The sequence below is a fragment of the Mytilus californianus genome, unplaced genomic scaffold (genome assembly GCF_021869535.1).
Source record: "Mytilus californianus isolate M0D057914Y unplaced genomic scaffold, xbMytCali1.0.p SCAF_10, whole genome shotgun sequence".
Classification (NCBI taxonomy): domain Eukaryota; kingdom Metazoa; phylum Mollusca; class Bivalvia; order Mytilida; family Mytilidae; genus Mytilus; species Mytilus californianus.
In genome coordinates this window covers 50,289,604-50,310,344 of record NW_026262582.1, presented here as the reverse complement: position 1 = coordinate 50,310,344, position 20,741 = coordinate 50,289,604, and the positions used below count along the sequence as shown (strand labels likewise).

The 20,741-nt window shown below is 32.1% G+C and overlaps 1 protein-coding gene across 1 annotated transcript; it reads left to right on the top strand.

Annotated features, from left to right (window-relative positions):
* Nucleotides 1-200: 200 nt before the first annotated feature.
* LOC127718798 (uncharacterized) lies at nucleotides 201-11,039 on the top strand. Its single transcript, XM_052224860.1, has 5 exons — nucleotides 201-335; nucleotides 4,814-6,831; nucleotides 7,650-7,771; nucleotides 9,755-10,000; nucleotides 10,820-11,039. The coding sequence occupies exons 2-4, from the start codon at nucleotides 5,044-5,046 to the stop codon at nucleotides 9,996-9,998; spliced, it is 2,154 nt and encodes a 717-aa protein (XP_052080820.1). The 5' UTR covers nucleotides 201-335; nucleotides 4,814-5,043; the 3' UTR covers nucleotides 9,999-10,000; nucleotides 10,820-11,039.
* Nucleotides 11,040-20,741: the final 9,702 nt, after the last annotated feature.

Genomic DNA, 20,741 nt, shown 5'->3' with positions numbered 1-20,741 from the left:
TTTTATGTGATTGTGTTTGTTTTGGTTCGTCTTCTTCCATGCTGTTTCCGCAAAGTATTAAATACATCCGCAAAATAAAACTAATAATTTTTATCACTAAAAGGATTTGATTTTTCGATGTGGTAAACAAACATATATTTATCAAATTACCATTTACAATTTCTGATCATAAAATAAGGGTAAATATTTATGATTTTGTAGGAACTATATTTTGTGAAGTCATATCCGGATTGGGCGGAAGTGCAAACAACCCTGATCATTGACAAGACAGAAAGTGAAAGTAGACTAAAAGCCAATATTGGGTGAAATTTTATAAAATTACACACTTCCACTTGGTAAGTTATAACGTCAGGTATATATGGTTACTACATTTTGTCTAACAACCCCTTGCGATCACTTATATCAGCTGAAATTAGGTATATGATCTCTTGATCACCAGTCGGTTTCGTTTTGAAATTACACTTTTTATGGTTTTATTTTTTTTATTTCATCTGTAGAGTTGTACCCTTGTCACTGAAATAAAGTGAAAAATTTCGATATTTGTAATAAAAAAATGGTTTTATTATTGAATTTCTGGTGTTTACACACCTACAATTATATGGACACCTGTTCATGCTATCACTATCAGCACTATAAAAATATATTTCGATATCACATCTCAAAACTTAACTATAATCAATGGCAAAGAAGAAGAAACAACTAAGCAGGTTTGGATTGCCTTCTGGCAGATATAGTTCCACAAGAAAGAGTGTAAGCTTGTTTAGTGGACGTCAGAAAAGCGAGTTCGAGTGCCACCTAAATGTACAGGAGGATTTTAAGATAAAACTTATTAGAAAGTTTAGGTCATTAAAGCGAAATAAAGCAAAGAGAATAAATCTGTGGCACAAGTGTTCTAAGAAGAACTACTATATATACCGTAGTAAAGAAGGAAAGTATCAAAAGCATAAAGTTACAAATATTACTGCCTCTGGATACAGATTAATAAATTTAAAATCAATGCAAGACCATTTCACTGAAATTACTACCCACACAATGTTTTGCGAAGCAGCCAGAACAATTGCCTATAATGGAGGGAGCGCTATAAATTTGGAATCACAACTTTCAAGCTATGGCTTAGCCTGTATTCTGTCAGCACGTTGTACAGGTTGTCAGAAACAGTTTGTGTTGGAGACTAGTCCAAAATTAAAAACAGAGGGAAGCAACCATTACGACATCAATGTAAGAGCTACATGGGGTTCCCTAACAAGTGGTAATGGACTAGCGCAACTGAATGAGTTAATGTCAACAATGGATTCACCATCTATGACTCAAAAAACCTTTTCAACAATTGAGAATGAAATCAACCATTGGTGGGAGAACATGCTAGAGGAAGATCTGAAATGTGCTATCGAGGAAGAAAAACTCATAGCGATAGAAAATAATAGATTTCATGAAGGTCGGTTTATATTATTTTCTTTTCAATTTAAAAAAACAAGCATCCCATTGTGCATGAGCTAACAAATTTTTTATGCATCATGCTTGTCCACACCTCTAAATTTTTACTAGCAATACATGTAGATTAAAAACAAAAACATTAAATTATCATGAAATAAGCTGAAATACTGCTCACTGGACATTAATCATTCAAAACATTAATGGTCAACAAATTCATTAATAAAATCATTATCATCAGCTTACATTTTGTAGCAAACATATTATATAACCTCCTGTACAAGAAAAGCCTTTTAATAATAAGTAAGTAATTATATAACAAGCACCTAATTTTAGGGGCCATTGGCAGATTGGCCCCCAAAACATTTGTAATTCTAAACCCTGAAGATACATCAAAACATCACCATTATCACACTGATTTAAATTTTAAACATTTACAATATAATAATAAGGTGTGGTCAGTGGCGTAGCTAAGCAACTTTTAAATGTACGCCCGAACCTCGGCGAGGGGTTTGAGGGTCCCCAGGGGGTACAGGGCAAGGGACCTCCCAGCAGGGATCCAACGGAAGCGATTTATTGAGCGTTGAGCGAGAGATACTATTTCTGTCATTAAAGCTCAATAGCAACATACTTTAAAATATAATTTCTTGATTTTTTCATGTATAATTTATTCAGTGTGTTGATTTGGAATCTAATGGCCAATAGTTGTTACTATGAAATATGTTTAAAAGGAGATGTGGGGTAAAACAATCAATCGACCACAGATCCAAACTTTTCGAAATATAAAAAAAGCAAGTCTACATTTTCCATTTTTCAATGGTGTCGTTCTTTCGATTATTATGACTTAATCTAGTTTCTCCCCTTTTATGCGCAAATTTCGTTAATGGACAAGTACATGCAATAATAAATTTTCATAGATGGTCAGGTGTGATATAAACATACTCAAAGGGTTCCGTGGAATCCTGTGTTTCGCCTGGGATTGCTGCTGTCGGTTAAACTATAAAAAATGGATCCATTTAAATTATCAGTCAAATACAGGATTTAAAAGAAATCAAACTTTTCTTTAAATGTTTTTCTTGATCTTGGGTGATCTTGGAAGATAAGCTTCTGTCCAAGTTTCATAACAATCTATGAAAGTTTACAAATGTAGCCCCCAAAAAATGGTAAAATACTGAAAAATGAAAAAAAAATATAACTTTTAGACTGAAATTTGCTGACTGTTATAAAAGTTTTGAAATCATTTAAAAATAAAGGAATATGATGCCTCACAAACAGTAACTGTACATGTATCTACTTGTTAACTTATAAAAACAATGTTCTTTTCAGTAAAATGCAGAAAAATTCAAAGTAAATTTTCATAATTATGCTCTGGATACTCTTTTGATCATAAAAAAGTTTCAGCCTATATTCTGTAAAATTTCATAAAGGTTTTACAAATTTATTGATGTTAAAAAAGAATTTTAAATATTTAACCACAGGCTGAACATAAATATTGACGACACAGTGGCGGATCCAGAACTTTTCATAAGGGGGGGGGGGGCTCCAGTCATGCTTCAGTGATTCCCTATATAATCAACCAATTAGATCACTATACAGATACACAGAATACATGTTCTACACTTCCTAATACATGTAATACTATTGCAACAAGTCTAGAAATTGACAATGAAGGTCACTTGAAAATAAAACTGAACAACAAAAGAGATGATTTCAGCTTCAATTGTGAACTTTCCATTTCAAAGTAGCAACTCCTGCATACAGAGTAAATATCTCCAAGCTTAAAAGATATTCAAGGGCTTGTATATCCTATCATAATTTCCTTCATAGAGGGTTGCTGCTCACAAAGAAGCTATATATATATATTTAACCAAGAGTTCAAAGTCCTGAATTTTTTCAATTTAACCATCACAAGTTGGTTGACTGTTATATGGAATATCCATTTCACAGTTCATAGTGGATATCTTTCAAGTGTCGTAAATACAATACTGTTATCTTTTCCATGAATTTGACCTATAAATTACTGGGTTTGTACTAACAGGACGGGTGCCACATGTGTAGCATTATGACCTTATATCACACACAGTTTTTTGTTGGATTCATGTTCAATCTTTTGATTAGTTTTTTATGTTTTATTTTGTGTATTGTTGTTTGTCTATGGTCTTTGTCTTTTTAATCATGGCTTGGTCACATTATTTTTTACTTATGAGTTTGAATGGACCTTTGATATCTGTCCCCTCTTTTAATAGTATTCATTGTCAATTTTTATACGACCACAAAAATTTTTTTGTGGTCGAATATTGGTATGACGTTGGCGTCGTCGTCGTCCGAAGACACATTAGCTTTCGCACTCTAACTTTAGTTTAAGTCAATGGATCTCAATGAAATTTTACCATAAGGTTCAATACCACAAAAGGAAGGTGGGGATTGATTTTGGGGGTTATGGTACCCACAGTTAAGGAATTAGGGGCCAAAAATAAGCATTTTTGTAACTTCCAGACATAACTTGTGTGTTAGTGTATGGATCTCTCCGACATTGTACCACAAGGTTCCATATCACAAAGGGAATGCTGGGATTGAGTTTGGGGTTAATTACCCAAAAAGTTTAGGAATAAGGGGCCAAAAATAAGCATTTTTCTAGTTTCCAGACAATAACGTGTTAAAATGTATGGATCTCTCTGAAATTGTACTGCAAGGTACCATACCACAAAGGGAAGGCTGGGATTGAATTTGGGGGTAATTCCCTCAAAATTTTAGTAATTAGGGGCCATATTTACGAATTAAAAATAGATCTTATCTTATATTGTTTTTAAACAGCATGATCATTAGAATTCCTCATTGCAGAAAAACATTCATTAGTTTAATGTGCATATTTTCGGATAATGGATTCTTATCTTCATATAACATACATTTGTATGATATAAGGTTTATAAATCTGCTAATTTTGATGCAGTTATTGAAGGTGTTATTAATAGATAAAATCTTTAGAAATTCAAAATGTCCAATCTTCAATAATGAGCAAAGTTCCTTCATCATATTGAAAGCTTTCTGATTTGTCATTCTACATTGATGGAACTTAAAAAAATTTATATTAGCTAGTGAAAGCAATATTTACACTGCCATTGACTTGTACAGTCATTATGGATTAGCCAAAGGATATCTCATGCAAGTTATCTTTAGAGCCATTTTAAAAACTTCTCTTGTTTATCTTTATTATGTCAACAAATTCAATATGCCATCATCATGATCATGGCAATATATACTTTTGATCAAGCTGTTTATTTGATCTGTGGTAATTTGTAGGAATTAATCTTGGACATATTTATAGTTGAAATAACTAGTAGTTGCATAAGTTAAAGTCTGGTATTTTTTTATTTTTTTTTAGGTGTACCATCAATTAGTGTCATTTGTGATGGGGGGTGGTCCAAAAGATCACATAAGCATACCTACAATGCATTAGGGGGAGTTGCAATCATTATTGGAGTTGAAACCAAAAAAATACTTCATGTGGGAGTCCGAAATAAGTTTTGTTATATTTGTAATAGAGCAAAAACTTTGAAACTTGATGTAGAAGAACATGAATGTTTTAAGAACTGGGATAAATCTAGTCAGGCAATGGAGGCGGATATAATTGTGGAAGGGTTTCTAAAAGCAGACAAACATGGAATAAGATATATGCACTTAATTGGTGATGGTGACTCCTCTGTGTATTCCCAAATACAACAGAAAGTCCCAGTATGGGGAAAGCATGTTAAAAACATAGAGTGTGCGAATCACACCTGTAAATGTCTCCGGTCAAATTTGGAGAAGCTAGTGGTGGAGACTCCAACTTATAAAGGAAAAGGAAAACTTTGCAAACGAACAAGAATAAGAATAACAAGTGCTGTAAGATGTGCAATTCGCATGAGATCGAAGGAGAAAGATAAATTAAAGGCTGCAAAACAACTAGAATTTGATATAAGAAACACATTATCACATGTATACGGTGACCATACCAGGTGTAGTGAATTCTGCAAAGCTGGGAAAGCAAGTAAGACAAATGCTGGTCAGCATATAGATTTAGACAATGATGACACTGATGATAATGTTTTTACTGATCAGGCGTCTATGTGGTCAGATGGAACATCCTTAGAGGCACAAGAAGAATCACGGTTTGATTATGATTTATTCCCATCAGACTTGGATAGTGCAATGCGTCAGGATATAGCATTGATATTAAACAACGTGGCTAAGAAAAGCATCAGTTTGATAGGTAACTTTACAACAAACCTTGCCGAATGCTGGATGCATATGAGATCCAAGTTTGATGGGGGTAAAATCTTTAACCACTGCAACCGTGGATCATGGCATACCAGATGCTATGGTGCAGCACTACGTTTTAACAGGGGTCCGAAATGGTCAACATCTACATGGCAAGACATCACAAACACCATACCAGGCTACCATTTTGATAAGCTTTTTACTGAACGACAATTAGCTTTGGAAAATAACAACATCATAAAATCAAAACCTGAAATTAAAAGTAGTAGATGGAAGAGAAAAATGGCATCAGTTAAGGAAGGTAACACAAAAAAGGCAAGAATGCATTATGGAAACCAAAGTATACAAGTTGAGGAAGACATAACCAAATCTGAGTTAGAGGGAAAAAAGACAATATTTATGGAAAAAAATTATAATTTAGAATTATCTCATATTAAAGAAATTGAAAAACACACTAAATTACAGATAACATCAGCTTCATGGATGGATGAGAGAAAGAAAAGATTAACAGCATCAAATTTCGGCCTTGTTTACAAAAGGAATCCTAAAATACCTGTAACTCCTTTGGTAAATTCTTTATTATACAGTACCTTTAAAGGTAACAAAGCTACTAGACTTGGACTAAGAGAGGAAAGGGTGACAATACAAGAATATATTCAACAAAAAGCCAAACAAAAAGTTAAAGTAAAAGTAGAAAACATGGGTCTTGTTGTGGATGAAGAGGTTCAATTTTTAGGTGCTAGCCCAGATGGGAAAGTAATGGATGAACATAACAACCTAGGATTAATAGAAATTAAAAATGTTCTTCACAACAAAGAAATGACCTTATTACAGGCTACATCTTCCATTAAAAACTTCTGCCTAGAGAAAAATAATAATCATGAGCTGAAACTTAAAAAAACTCACAACTATTATTATCAATGTCAGGGACTTATGAACATTTGTAAATTACCGTGGATTGATTTTATTGTACGCACCACTAATCCGTATGATATGAATATTGATAGAATCTATAGAGACTCAGTTTTGTGGGAGCAGAATTTATTACCAAAACTAAAGGCCTTTTTCTTAAATGCAATGCTACCAGAACTTAGTCATCCAAGGCACAACAAATATCCTGGTATTAGAGAACCTGGTATATGGGTATGCATTTTATAAAATAATCCTGTGCTGTTTTCTTTAAAAAAAATTAACAATTCACACTTCAAAGGTTGCTCAACACTTCAGTTTTGGTTGATTATATTGGACAATTTGAATAGATTAATCAGACTAGTGTCAATTGTTGACCTTTTTTTAATTTTATAAAAGTCTGGGTCAGACCCAAAGGTTTCCCTGTGGATTCACCTGTACCATGTAAAATTGATTTGGTATATTTTCATATATATTGTATATAAGATAAATTTTAAAATGTTCACAAGAATATTGAAAAAAAACCAGCTGATATAAATGGTCACAAGTAAAAATTTACTTATTTCTGTAGTCAAACAAATGTCATTTATAAAATAAAAGGGCAATTCAATATTTGTTCAATTAGAATTATTAAAAAATTATCACATTTAGATAATCAATTTCCTTAATATTATTCTCATAATTTTATATTGAACAATAGTATGGACTTTTTTGACAAAAAAATGATTACATTTAAAGATCATTTGTGAGGTTTAAGCAATATTTTAAGTCCAATCTTGCATACTGAACAGATTGAACAGGCACCAAAATGCACTTGATTTATATGCTCATTGTTGAAGGCCGTACATTGACCTATAATGGTTTACTTTTATAAATTGTTATTTGGATGGAGAGTTGTCTCATTGGCACTCATACCACATCTTCCTATATCTATTTGCATTTTAATTCTTTATTGTCAGTAGGCTTGTAGTAAGTAGCTGTGTATGTTTTAAATTAAACTGAATGTTATATTTATTGCAGATTATTTTTTACCTATAGTTATTTTCTTGCAGTATAATGTCAGCATAAAAGGAAGTACACCTGGTCCATCAAAAAAAAAAACAGTTCATGACCATGATGACACTGATGATGAAAGTACAAAGACAGATTTTAACCCATTGCCACCATTAAAAAGGTACATGTAATTCTGTACATCAAATTAACAGATGATTTTAAGCATTAATATAAAACATTAGGTGATGTGGTATGATTTCCAATGAGACCACTATCCCCAAAAGTTTAATTGAAGGTATAAGTACCACTGTACGGCCTGCAACATTGTGAAAAATCCCATACTGTTTACTTGGTTATAAAAGGTGTGGACATAGAAATATGAAAAAAATCAATCGAGAAAAAGAATGGCCTAAACTATAGGAAAAGAATTTAAAAAAAAACCCACTTATGATAGACATTATCACTGAACCAGTATATTTATTTGTTTAAGGACGCCCCCGGGTGCGGGAGTTTCTAGGTGCATTGAAGACCTATGGTGACCTTCTGCTGTTGTCTGTTCTATGGTTGTGTTGTCTCTTTGACACATTCCCCATTGTCTTTTTGATACATTCCCCATTTCCATTCTCAATTTTATGATCCAAGAACAACCACTAAACTACAGGGTTCTGAGTTAGGACAGAGAAATAAAAAATGTGGTGTGTGAAAAAAGTTTAAGAGTGCTAAACCCTTACCCCCTCCAAACCTGGGACAGGGGTGTAACAGCACAACATAAGGATAAACTATAAAAATCAGTTGAAAAAGACTTAGCCAATTAAAAAAAAGGCAGAAAAACATCAAACAAAAACAAAGATAGGCTGGTGAGGGTATATATGCATCAAATGTAGATCTGAGAGTATTTTCAGTTATAAAAAGCAAGTTCAAACCATATAACAAATTAAAAAATGAATCATGTACCTTCCACTAAAACCCTGTTATGTATTTTGAGAAAAGTAACAAATTCTATTTGTAGCTGTCCCAAGTCAGGAGCCTGTAACTCAGTGATGGTCCTTTGTTGCTGTGCTATATATTTCTTTTTCATTAATTTTTGGGTACATGAATTAATTATAGATATAAGAAGATGTGGTATGAGTGCCAATGAGACAACTCCCCATCGAAGTCAAAATTTATAAAAGTAAACCATTATAGGTCACAGTACGGTCTTTAATTTAATTTTTGAATTATTTTACCTTTGTCAAATCAGTGCCTTTGATAGCTAACTATGTGGTATGGTATTGCTCCTTGTTGAAGGCCATATGTTGACCTATAGTTGTTTATTTCTATGTCATTTGGTCTCTTATGAAGAGTTGTCTCATTTGGGAATGATACAACTTTTTAATGATTAGAGTGACTATACAATGGATGAAAGTTTTTGAACATTAAATTTTAGTTTTTAAATATATCCTGATGAGAGCATCTTTGTGCAATGAATCAATATCACCACAATTTAGCTGCAGTGTGCAACTTTTACCATGCCAAAGATATACCATCATGAAAATGAACAATAAAACTTGTGTTAGTAAATTATTGTTCAAGGATGATATGGAGTATAATTTACTTGATAACAGTCAAACTGTTTATGATACATGCTTTTTGTTGTACATTGTTAAGTTTTATAACATTCAAATTAGTAGAATTGCCATCATGATTACTAATTGCACCAATGACCCTGTTGCTAGTGTTAGAAGTGCTTCCCCTTTATATATATATATATATTTGCATAACTGTTGTTTAGTATGTATATTTTTCGCTGTAAAAAAATACAGTAATTTTATCATCAACAACCCAAAAAATAAGCTTACAATAAAAATAAATCAGACCCCTTCTTTCAAATTGTTCAAAAACATAATAATGACTCACTAATCTGAACACTAAACTCATGTGTCCAAAATAACTGATAACACTATTGAAAAAAAAAAAGAAAAATGTCCCAAAGACAAGCAAGAGTACAAAAAGACTGAGCAGGATGATTCCTACCAAAAATCTGGAGTGATATCTGGTGTTCTTGAAGGGTAAGCAGATCTTGCTGTACATGTAAATGTAATGAACAAGTAAACTTACTTGACTGTATTGCATTTATATAATCACATTAATTTAAATTAAATCTGGCATATTATATATTTTTTAGGAACAGAAGAAAGTGCAGTACCATTAAATTTTTAGGAAGAAGAATTGCACATGAATGGATTTTGGAAGACGGGTGTAAAAAATGGTTTAAAGGATTGGTCTTATCAGTTTTAAAGAAGTCAGATGGAGATGTAAATGCAGTGTATGAGATAAAATATGATGGAGAGGATGATGCTAATGAAGTTCAACACAAGGAGTTGTTAGAAGACTATAGAAACTCATCCTTGAAATTCATAGATATTTAACAGTAAGATTTTTACAGTATTTTTTTATAATTGCCTATATTGGTTTCATGTGGTACTGATTAATGTATGAAATATTTTAGTCTATATTACTAATCAGTACCGCTATGATTTCATCGTAAAATAATAGGAGAGTAGAATACAGTTACCTGAGGAGATGAATCCTTACTACAAATGTTGTTATAAACACAAAATAATACCCAAACAAAGTTATCCTGTTATCTGATTATATCTGTCAAAATGTATATAAAATAATTTCATGAAGAAAAAAGTAACTTGGGGTGTTAAGTGTTTTTAGATTATACCAGATATCCAATAAAGTATTATAAACGGTTTTGTTTTAGGTTTGTTTGTTTTTTACATCAATTGACTTTTATTCTTACCTTAAAATTTTAAAGAAAAAGATATAAATTAAAGTATAGATAAATAATTTAAAGATTGGGATATTATTACCTCCCTTTATATTTTTTAATTTTTTTAATAAAATACACAAGAACACTGAAAATGATAATATATTTAGAAAAGAACATTCTAAATACTAAAATAATGAAAGATTTAACTAGAAAGCTTAATTTTTTAGATATCTTCTACTTAATTAATGTCTTTTTAGCTAATTACGATATGTGTATTGGTATATTTATATTTACATGGCACACCATACTTTTGTGAAAAAAAGTAGTTCAAACAAGTTTTTTACCAATATTTTTTTTGCCAAGACTTGATTGTTTTGACCAGGTAGTCTCTTATGTTGTAAACCATGTACAATTAAGATATAGCATGCCCTAGAAACAACATTAAGGAACATTTTTATTAATTTTTTACAGGTATTAAAGACTCCAGGAATCCAGTGTACTTTTTGTGCTGATGAACATTTGAGTGGTAAAGGAATACAATATATGATATAAAACATCTAAAAGGACAATTTTGTGATAAAGTAGGATAAATGACAATTATTTTGATATACAATATGACAATATTTGTCGCTTAGAAGTATTTTTAATATATTTATTTCCATTTGTTCAAAATAGGGTCCACATGAACCTTAATGTATTGTTAACTCTCTGGTCTTAAATTTGCATGAGATACTTGTCACTGGACTTTTTTTAACCAACAACCAACCAATAGTTACATGTACATATCCATATAATTGTGTTACTAATGCTGGATTACAAGTATTTCCCTGGTTTTGCTTTATTGGCTGATAGTTTTCATTCTATTAAGAATGCATTGTGACGTCACAATTTCCATTGAAAAAACATGCATACATGTAGTACAAAATGAATTAATATGACGGTGTACGAAAACATATATGACCATAAAATTTTATGAAAATTATTAATTTTAGTGACTTATTTAGCAAGTATGCATTTTCATTCAATTTCTAAATATTTCCCAAATCATGAACAACAAAACATGAATACATTTGATAATATATTAGGCATTGAAAGTGAATATGTATAGATGGTTCAAAATAACATAAATCATCAAAATAAAACAATATTATTAAATAAATGTTCCTGAAACCATGCACAGAGTCATACAGTTGCCATTTAAACAGTTTATTAAACAAAATGTGCTAATTCAATTAGTAATTGTTTCATCATGTACTTAAGGATTCATATTGAACAAGGGTTGTGGAGGTTGTTGCATCTTTTCTCAAAATGAATAATTACAATGAATAAAATATCTATAAATATTTCATCATGTTAATTGCTACATGTACATGGTTTTAAGTTAAAAAGAAATAAAAAACATATTAAAAGAGCAAAGTTAGCATCATAATTATATTCTTTTTAGATTTAACATAGAATATTAAATCACTATACATTTGTAAATACTTTGAACCTAAACTATATATTTTCATGTGAAATTTTTATATAAATTGTGCCCTGTAGCATGGTTAGTCAAAATTCATTTATAATGCCATAAATGTTGTCTAGTAGTAACATTCAAGGGTCTTTTTATTTATTCCACCATTAAAATGATTAAAGGACTGGACTTTCTATTCATGAGTCAAATTTGTGTGTTAAATTGTGTTTTGGTTACTTTGTTGTTGCCTTACTGTTGGGTTGATGAATCATTGATATATAATTATATCCTACATCTCCTTTCATCATGTGCATTCACATCTGACTGCAGATTTTTTGCCTTTTCTACATAATTATTTTATGTTTAAAATTCACTATGTGGGGAAAACATAACAAAAAAATCTATCTGTAAGAATATTTTTTTTTTATCTAAACATGGTATAAACTTTTTTAAAATATTTTATGAAGCTCAAAATATTTTTTATAGATATTGTATTATCAAGTAAGTTGTCATAAAATGCATTGTATGTTTAATAATTTAGTTTAAAAAAACCTTTTATTCAAATTCAAAATAAATAATTAAAATATATGTATTTACTGAACATGAATTCATGACCAAACAAATGTGACATTAAACAATGTTAAAATAGGTAATAATCAGGATGTTAACACTGGATAGGTGATAATCAGGAATTCTTATATACATGCTATAGCTAATATACAGATTAAGACACACAATAGTTTATTGCCTTGGGGAGGAATTTTAAACTGTGATGGGTATATATTGAAGATGATTTTATAATGATGTTCACAAATTATAATTGTCCTCTTCAATAAAATTTTGATAAATTTTTCAAAATAAATTATAATTTAAGAAAAATATGAAATAGCAGGATATAAAATTAATTTGGATACAAAAAAATGCATATTTTAAAAGTTATCTGAGTATTGATTTATCAAAATAAAATTGGGTAAATAACTAAAATAAAATAAAGAAAGTGTTGTCTGAGCTGCAAAGCATTATTTAATACAAGCTGTAATAAGTAAAAAGTATACCAGTAACACAAAAGATGTAAAATTAAACTCAAGGATTTAAAACATTAACAGGGAGGGTTAAGCCTTGGAACAGTATATATATTATCCTGATTAACCTTAGGACAAAGATTCTACATTTACATCACAAAGGTTTATTCATTATATGCACTTGACAAAGGGAAAGTCAATAGCATCTATAAAGTAACAGTGCATTTATTTATTTAATTATTTTTTTCATTCTTTAAACTTTTCTCTGTAGTATCAATCTATTTCATATTAACATGAACAAAAGCAATAACCTGTTGTGTTTTAGAGAGGAATAACTATGTCCATGATGTCTGACTTTAAAGAATTGATGAAATAAAGTATGGTGTGAGCCTCAATAAGACAGTAACCCTTCAATGAAAGTACACAGTCACAAAATCATTAATGTAGGAAAAAAGACAACACCATATATAGAATTTAGACCCCCTAAAAAGATTTATTCTTCTTGTTTAAAATTGGGACTTAAAAATATAATTGTATAAGTCCTAGAAGTTTTTTGTCAATCAAATGAGGAATGCTAGTTTTCATCTAGGTAAATACAGTTATTCTAATTGACTTTCTTCTAAGTACCGTACAATGTATATAGTATTATGTTAGTTAAAATTTTACTGTACTTTAGTCTCAATGTATATATTTTTTTGTAGATTCATATTGGCTTGAGCATGATTCCCACTTAGAATATGAAGCCTGCTACATGTGCACTTTGATGCATAGGAAGTGCATATAGATGTCACTGAGTCACTCTTATAGCTGCAAATTGTGAAACAGTGGATTAATTCATTATTTTGTGCTAGTTATTTATTGTTTTTGGAAATAACGAATAGCACTTGCAGCATTATTCCATGATGATGATGACTTGTGATGTTAGGATTAAATTGGACAAGAAAAAAATTGTGCATTTTACAAATAGGAAACATACAAATTGTATTAAAGGAGGACCACAGTACTGGATGACTAAATAACTTGGATAATCATGATAATTATTCATTTGGTATATCAATAATGAATTTGGAATAACAAGATTTCATAGTTTCAGTGCATATTAATAGTGCAATCACACATTGTATCTGAATTCCATGAATACCTTTGATAATTATTCATATGAAATAGCCATTTGGAATAATGAAAATTCATAGTTTCAGTGAATATTAATAATAATAGTGCATCATATCTGAGTTCATGAGTACTTTAGTGGATAATCAGTCATTTTAATATAATAACAATTTGGATAATGTGAATTTCTAGTTTCAGAGAAATTTACAAAACAGTGCATGTATATCGAATCTGAAGTTTATGTTGGCATTGCAATTGTTAACTAGCACCAGGGTGTGTTAAAAGACCTTAACCATCCATGAGGGTCTCTTGTAGTCCGTCACAATTGTTTAGTGTCAAATGACTGCTTTCTGTACTTTAAGTCTGAATTAGAATTAAATAAAAATCTAAATTAGTGCCAAAATGCACTAATTAATTTTAGTTTCTTGTGTATAATTTGGAGTTTAGTATGACGTCCATTATCACTGAACTGGTATACATGTTTGTTTGGGGGCCAGCTGAAGGACGCCTCCGGGTGCGGGAGTTTCTCCCTGCATTGAAGACCCATTGGTGGCCTTCGGCTGTTGTCTGCTCTATGGTCAGGTTGTTGTCTCTTTGACACATTCCCCATTTCCATTCTCAATTTTATTTTAAGCATATTAAACAAATAAACCATGTACTTCAAAGTATAATTTTATTGTCCCGCCTGCAACACAAGTTGAAGTATGCAAGAAATAGGTATTACAATCTGGCAGCGGCTACAGCGTAACCTATTTGTATAAAGCTTCACTAGGTACATTTTAGAAGCTTAAAGACCTGGATACTTCTTTATGTTATGAAGTTTCTGTTAGTAACTTGTCCTTACACTTTACCTTGTTTTCATGGTTCACTGACTGTTTGAAAAAAAATATTACTGTTTGAACAGTCATACAGTGAAATACTCTCTTACATGTACATGTATAGCATGTGTAATGAGTAATTGGATAAATTTATATGATATATATATATAGGTATCTTGAAAGGTCTACATGTCTCGTTGTCTGTCAGGCAAGGTTAACCTGACCTTGACTTCATTTCATGGATCAGTGATTTATAAGGTTATTTCAGTTACTTTGTCAAGTTTGTTTCTCAGATACTAAAAGCAGTAGGAATGGTAGGTCAACTATATTTGGTGTATGAAATGATTGTAAGGTGAATATATCTAACTGCAAGACTTGCATCAGACTTTGACCTCAATGAAAATGTCATGGTTCATTGAACAATGTTTAGTTTTTGTGGTTTGGTCTATTTCCCAAATGTTTCTCAGATGCTATAAACTACATGTACATGTACATGCATGACATGTATAGGATCACTATTTTTGGCGTATTGGATATTTTCGTAAGTTGTACAAGTTTGATTGGAAGGTTTTAAATCTGACCATGACCTCATTTTCATGTTTCATAATCATTGGGCAATGTTTAATTTTTATGGTTTGGATGTTAAGTCTATTTCACAGATACTATAAACCACTAAATTTTGGGTATGGAATGTCAGTTTGTAGGTTGTACATCATCTGTCTGGCATGGTTAATTTGACCATGACTTCATTTTCAAAGGTAATTGATAATGGAAAGTTTATGTGATACTTGTACATGTAGTAAAACCTTCATACATGTATTACATTTTTTACATTCAACATGAATTCAATTTTACATGTAGGCAAAGCAGATATGACATTTCAGCGTGTGCACAGTCACTCTTGTTACATCACCATTGATCATGTCTACCATGTTGATTATAGCTGCTTTTTGTTAACAAAAGTCGGACAACTATTAACAATTGTTATAATTCATTTGATTATATTGTAGTCTTGTATAACATGTATAATGTCATGAATGTACAATAACCAGAATAAGGAGATGTGGTATGATTTTCAATGAGACAACCATCAACGGTAGACCAAGTGATGTAATTGTTAGTAACAACACATCCTTCAACAATGAGCAAAATCAGTACCACATAATCATGATAATGAAAAACCTATAACAGGCCTAGCCATATTGGATGATGTAACACAATGTAAACAAGTTTAGATGAGAAACCCAAGTTTGATTTATATACAAAAGCAAAAAATAATCAGTTGGCAATAAAATTGGGTCAGTTAATAGATATAAAAAATCTTGTCTGCTCTATGGTCGGGTTGTTGTCTCTTTGACACATTCCCCATTTCCATTCTCAATTTTATAAGAAGATGTGGTATGATTGCCAATGAGACAACTTTCCATCCAAGTAAAAAAATTTGAAAAGTAAACCATTATAGGTCAAAGTACAGTCTTCAACACATAGCCTTGGCTCACACCGAACAGCAAGCTATATAGGGCCTCAAAATTACAGTTAAGCATGTTTAGAATTTGAAAAAATTGTTCCTGGATGATCATTTCTGATGTCTCCCATTTTATCATGTTTACAGACCCCTTTGAAACATGAGTGATGACAAATGTCTTATGGTTTACCAAAGACTTATAGGTGATCCAATATTAACAGGCTTCTGCCCTTATTCATGTTATTCATGTTTTTCTACAAATCCATTTTATCTGCTTTTGAATAAATGCCTTCTAAATATATATCCCAAGATGTTTAGCAACATTTTGAATATACACAATAAGCATTACAAAGGCATACATGTATTATGCACTATTAGTGAGCTGTTTGTCAGGTTTGTTATAATTTAATTATAATATTTATGTGTGGAAGCATATTTTGGGGGTTTTAATTTGCTATGATTTTAAAACTTCTAGCAAAAGAAAAAAACCAACCTGAAATGAAAAAAAAAATATACAAAAGTGGTTTCAAGAAAGGGATGAGAATTGGACATTTTTTGTGGCTGTACAATTAGAATTAATGTATCGACTATGATTGTACATTATACATATATATAGCATGGTGTGAAAAGCCTATCTAATACAAACATGACAAATAGACTAAAAAATATGATAATAAACTGGTGAAATTGAGTAAACTGCTACTATATGACATCAACCCAACAACAACTAAATATCAATCTAGAGGTCAACATATATCTATACGTCTAAACACGTGAAAACTTTACAACAGATTCATCCATTGGAGAACAAATGATCATTGATGGTGATACAGGGCTGAAATCATAATTGCTTAAAATATCGAAACAACAATGTTAAATAGAACTGCAATTTTGTTAATAAGATCATTATTTAATAAATAAAATGATGTGGTACTTGTTTACAAATTAGACAATTTTTCACCGAAAACCCAATGACATAGAAGTTAGCAACTGAATTGGCAAATTTGATAAGGTCAGAATATTAATTTCCAACATATAGGCAGCCAGATTATATATTTTCACTCAGACCAGGGCCAGAATACTTATTTTCAGTCCACCCTTCTTTTAAACTGAGTAAAAAAAATGTATGATTTAATTAATCAATGATTTTTTTTTCTAAGGGGTGCCCAACTAAGTTCTGCTGGTAATACATATGTACTGTTTTCATCACTGATTGAAGATGAATATAATTAGAATAATGAACCCATTTGCCTAATTTATAAATGTGACCATTTTAAAATTTCCATTACATCTAGTAAAATTGTTTTTCTTTACTGGTTGAATAATATATATACAAGTATTTATATGATTAAATAAATTGAATTTAAAAAATGGAAATTGGAAAATATTTTGGATAAACGTTAGCATGGTTAGTGCGACATCTGATCAACTGAAACCACAAAAGAGAATCTGACGTCAGTCTGTAGAATTTAACAAGACCAGAGTCTAAAGAATACAACAAGTTCTAAACCGTTATGTGAATAAATAAAAGAAGATTTGATTTCCTTGTCTGAAACAATGCGAGTTTTCTTGTTTTGAACATTTCAACTTTCACTGGCGCTAGTTATCTTGTCGGTCTTGTATAGTACGTCCATCTATTCATAAATACTTTTGGTAAATTGGTTGAGAAAAAAATCCGGCGAAAATATGAATGATCTCGAGTGATAATATTTTTACCTCAATCAATCATGAATGAATGCCGAAGTGCTATTTATCAAGGACATTTGAACTTCAAATAGACCACTCGTTACAATATACAGTACAAAGTCCAGTCAATATTGAATTATTCAAAAATAAAATATAGTAAAATAAATTAAATTTAGATAGATTTAAGAGTATTTTTGTTTTGCCATAGCTGCAAAAGATGCGTTAAATGTTCATCATAGCTTTGATTTTTTTTTATATGTATAGAAATCAAAATGGTTAATACCGTAACGGTAATATTTATAATTTTGCAAGATAAAAAATGTAGCCCCAAATAAAAGCTCAAAATAAGTGTGTAAAATAAGCCCTCGGGAAAAAATTAAGCAGTTTAATATGGGGATAAGTTTGACAAGTGTGTATATTCGGAGTTCCCCGCTAGGTTTACAGTATATCATGTATATTAAGTAATGTGATTCGTAAAACTACGGGTATTGAAGACAACCTTGTATTCATGAATGATTTCACACCTAACTAATTTAAAAAAATAAAAAAGTTTTTATTTAGATAATATTGAAAATTGTCAACTGTAAATACAGTTAAAGATACATTTGGTTACAAATATATTGGGTAAACTTTTTCGATTTATCTGTTAGTAGTTTTAAATGCGAATAAAACCGTCCTGTGTGAAATTGCAGGTATTTAGTGCTGGTTCCGATTTTGTTCGATGAGACTGATAGTAGTCTCAGGATGAGATGAGAGGCGAGGGAGTGTTAAATTATTATATAAATTTAGCACATTCACTTAAAAGCGGGGAATACCAAAATGTTCAGCGGCAAATATTTCAAAATACTATTTTTTTTTAAATCAATTTCTTTCTAAAATTAATGTATTAAATGGGTATAGTTTAAATGTTTTATGGGTAAATGATAGTTGTATCTCTTTGTCACAACCTTATATTGCACACGGTAAAATTGTTTTACAAATAATTTAACCTATCCCTGACTGTCAGAAATTTTGTATCCGTGACTTTTAAGTCTTAATGACGATCAATGTTTGGAAGTTGCTACACTTATAAATTAGCTATGACTATGTAATGGTTGTAGCAATCATATATTTACTGTTACAACCTTTTCAGCGTTTAAACAGTTTATTTATGACTGTTTCAACGTTTTCCGTGTTGGGACAGTTATTAAATAACTGTTACAATTTTCAAATGGTTGCAGCAGTCTTATTATGACTGTGACAACCTTTTAGGCGTTTAATCAGTTTATTTATGACTGTTACAACGTTTTTCGAGTTGGGACAATTGTAAATCAACTGTTACAACTTTGAAATAGTTGTATCAGTCCTTTAATGACTGTGACAGTTATTTCTAGCGTTGTTGCAGTCGATTTATGTTATAGACAAACACTTTTAAAGTTGGGACAGTTACAAAATAACTGCAACAGTGAAATTTAACAACTGTTACAACTTTAACAAACATTATCAGTCTTAGAACCACTGTTACTGGTATGGACAGTTGTTTTTTCGTCCAGTAGTGATGGTCGACGGCTTTGGAGGCTCCTTTTTCAACACCTTTTAAGGCTGCATTGGTGGCAGCACTCACGGCCTTACTTCCTAGGGTTTTGGCGGCAGAGGAAGTAAACATGCGTCCAGTCAAACTGGCGATTGTGTCAAACAGTCCTTTACCACCGTAGACGTACTTTCGAGCGTAACCTTTCTTGATTTGCAACATTTATTTATAGGATGCTAGTATAAAGCGCCTTATATTCATCGATGCTGATATGTCTACCCTTTTTCATAGCATCGATAATCGACACAATTTCGTTGCGCACACCATTATTTCCTGCTCGGTATGCTGCAGCACACAGTTCCAAGCGATCGAGAAGCTGCTTGAAGTTGGAAGGAAGAAACACGGTTTGCAGCCCACTTCCAAACTTATCCTTCTTGTAGATGTGGGACACGATTTCCTTCCACTTGTAACCCTTATTCGCCTTCGGGGTTCTCGAGAGGGTGGAATTGCCTTGATACATGGCACCGGTACTTTTCAGGATTTGTGCATAGTCCTCTAGGTCTTCAGGCTCGAACGATTCTGGATTCTTTTTCACCATGAGTTCCCAGAGGCCAAGGGTTCCTTTGTACCTCACACCATCTACGAAAATATCATCGCCGTCAAAAGTAACTGGTGAGCTTCCGATGAAGATACCATCGTTTTCAGATCGCAATCCAAAGGTGTGGTCGGCGGAAGGAGTCATACTGAGCTGCAAATACTGCTGTGCTCGAGGTCCGAGGACGGTGTCTGTAGGTGGTACGATTGGTAGTGGATCGGCAAACTCGGGCGGTGGAGGAGGGAGGGCTGGCACTGCTGCAGGAAGGTCTGCGATCGTTTTGGTGATTTTTGAAGCTGCTTCCCGCTGAGCCTCAACCACAGACTTGAACACCTTGGAAAGGTCTCGGCTGAGTCCAATATTGTCAAGGCGGTGTTGCATGTTGCTGGCTTGAATGCTCCGCTTAGTTTCATGCAACTCCTTTGCAAGTGCCTCACGCTGCTTAGGGTCGGTAATCTTGATAAACGTCATTTACTTATCGGATCGAACGCTTTTGAACGCCCCTAAGCGTTGGTGTGAACGCCCCTAAGCGTTGGTGTGAACGCCCCATAGCGTTGGTGTGAACGCCCCTAAGATTGGTGTGAACGCCCCTAAGCGTTGGTGTGAACGCCCAATAGCGTTGGTGTGAACGCTCCTAAGCGTTGGTGTGAACGACACAAAGCGTTAGGTAAAACGCTCCCAAGCGCCTGGGGGAAGGTTCAGACGCCTTTCCCAATCGCTAGGGGTATCGT

What these genes read in the sequence shown, in the direction of transcription:
- LOC127718798 (XM_052224860.1), top strand. Translation starts at nt 5,044, where the DNA reads ATGGAGGCGGATATAATTGTGGAAGGGTTTCTAAAAGCAGACAAACAT. An exon ending in TTAGAGAACCTGGTATATGG is followed by an intron (nt 6,832 to 7,649) that starts GTATGCATTTTA and finishes ATTTTCTTGCAG; the next exon opens with TATAATGTCAGCATAAAAGG. An exon ending in CCATTGCCACCATTAAAAAG is followed by an intron (nt 7,772 to 9,754) that starts GTACATGTAATT and finishes TATATTTTTTAG; the next exon opens with GAACAGAAGAAAGTGCAGTA.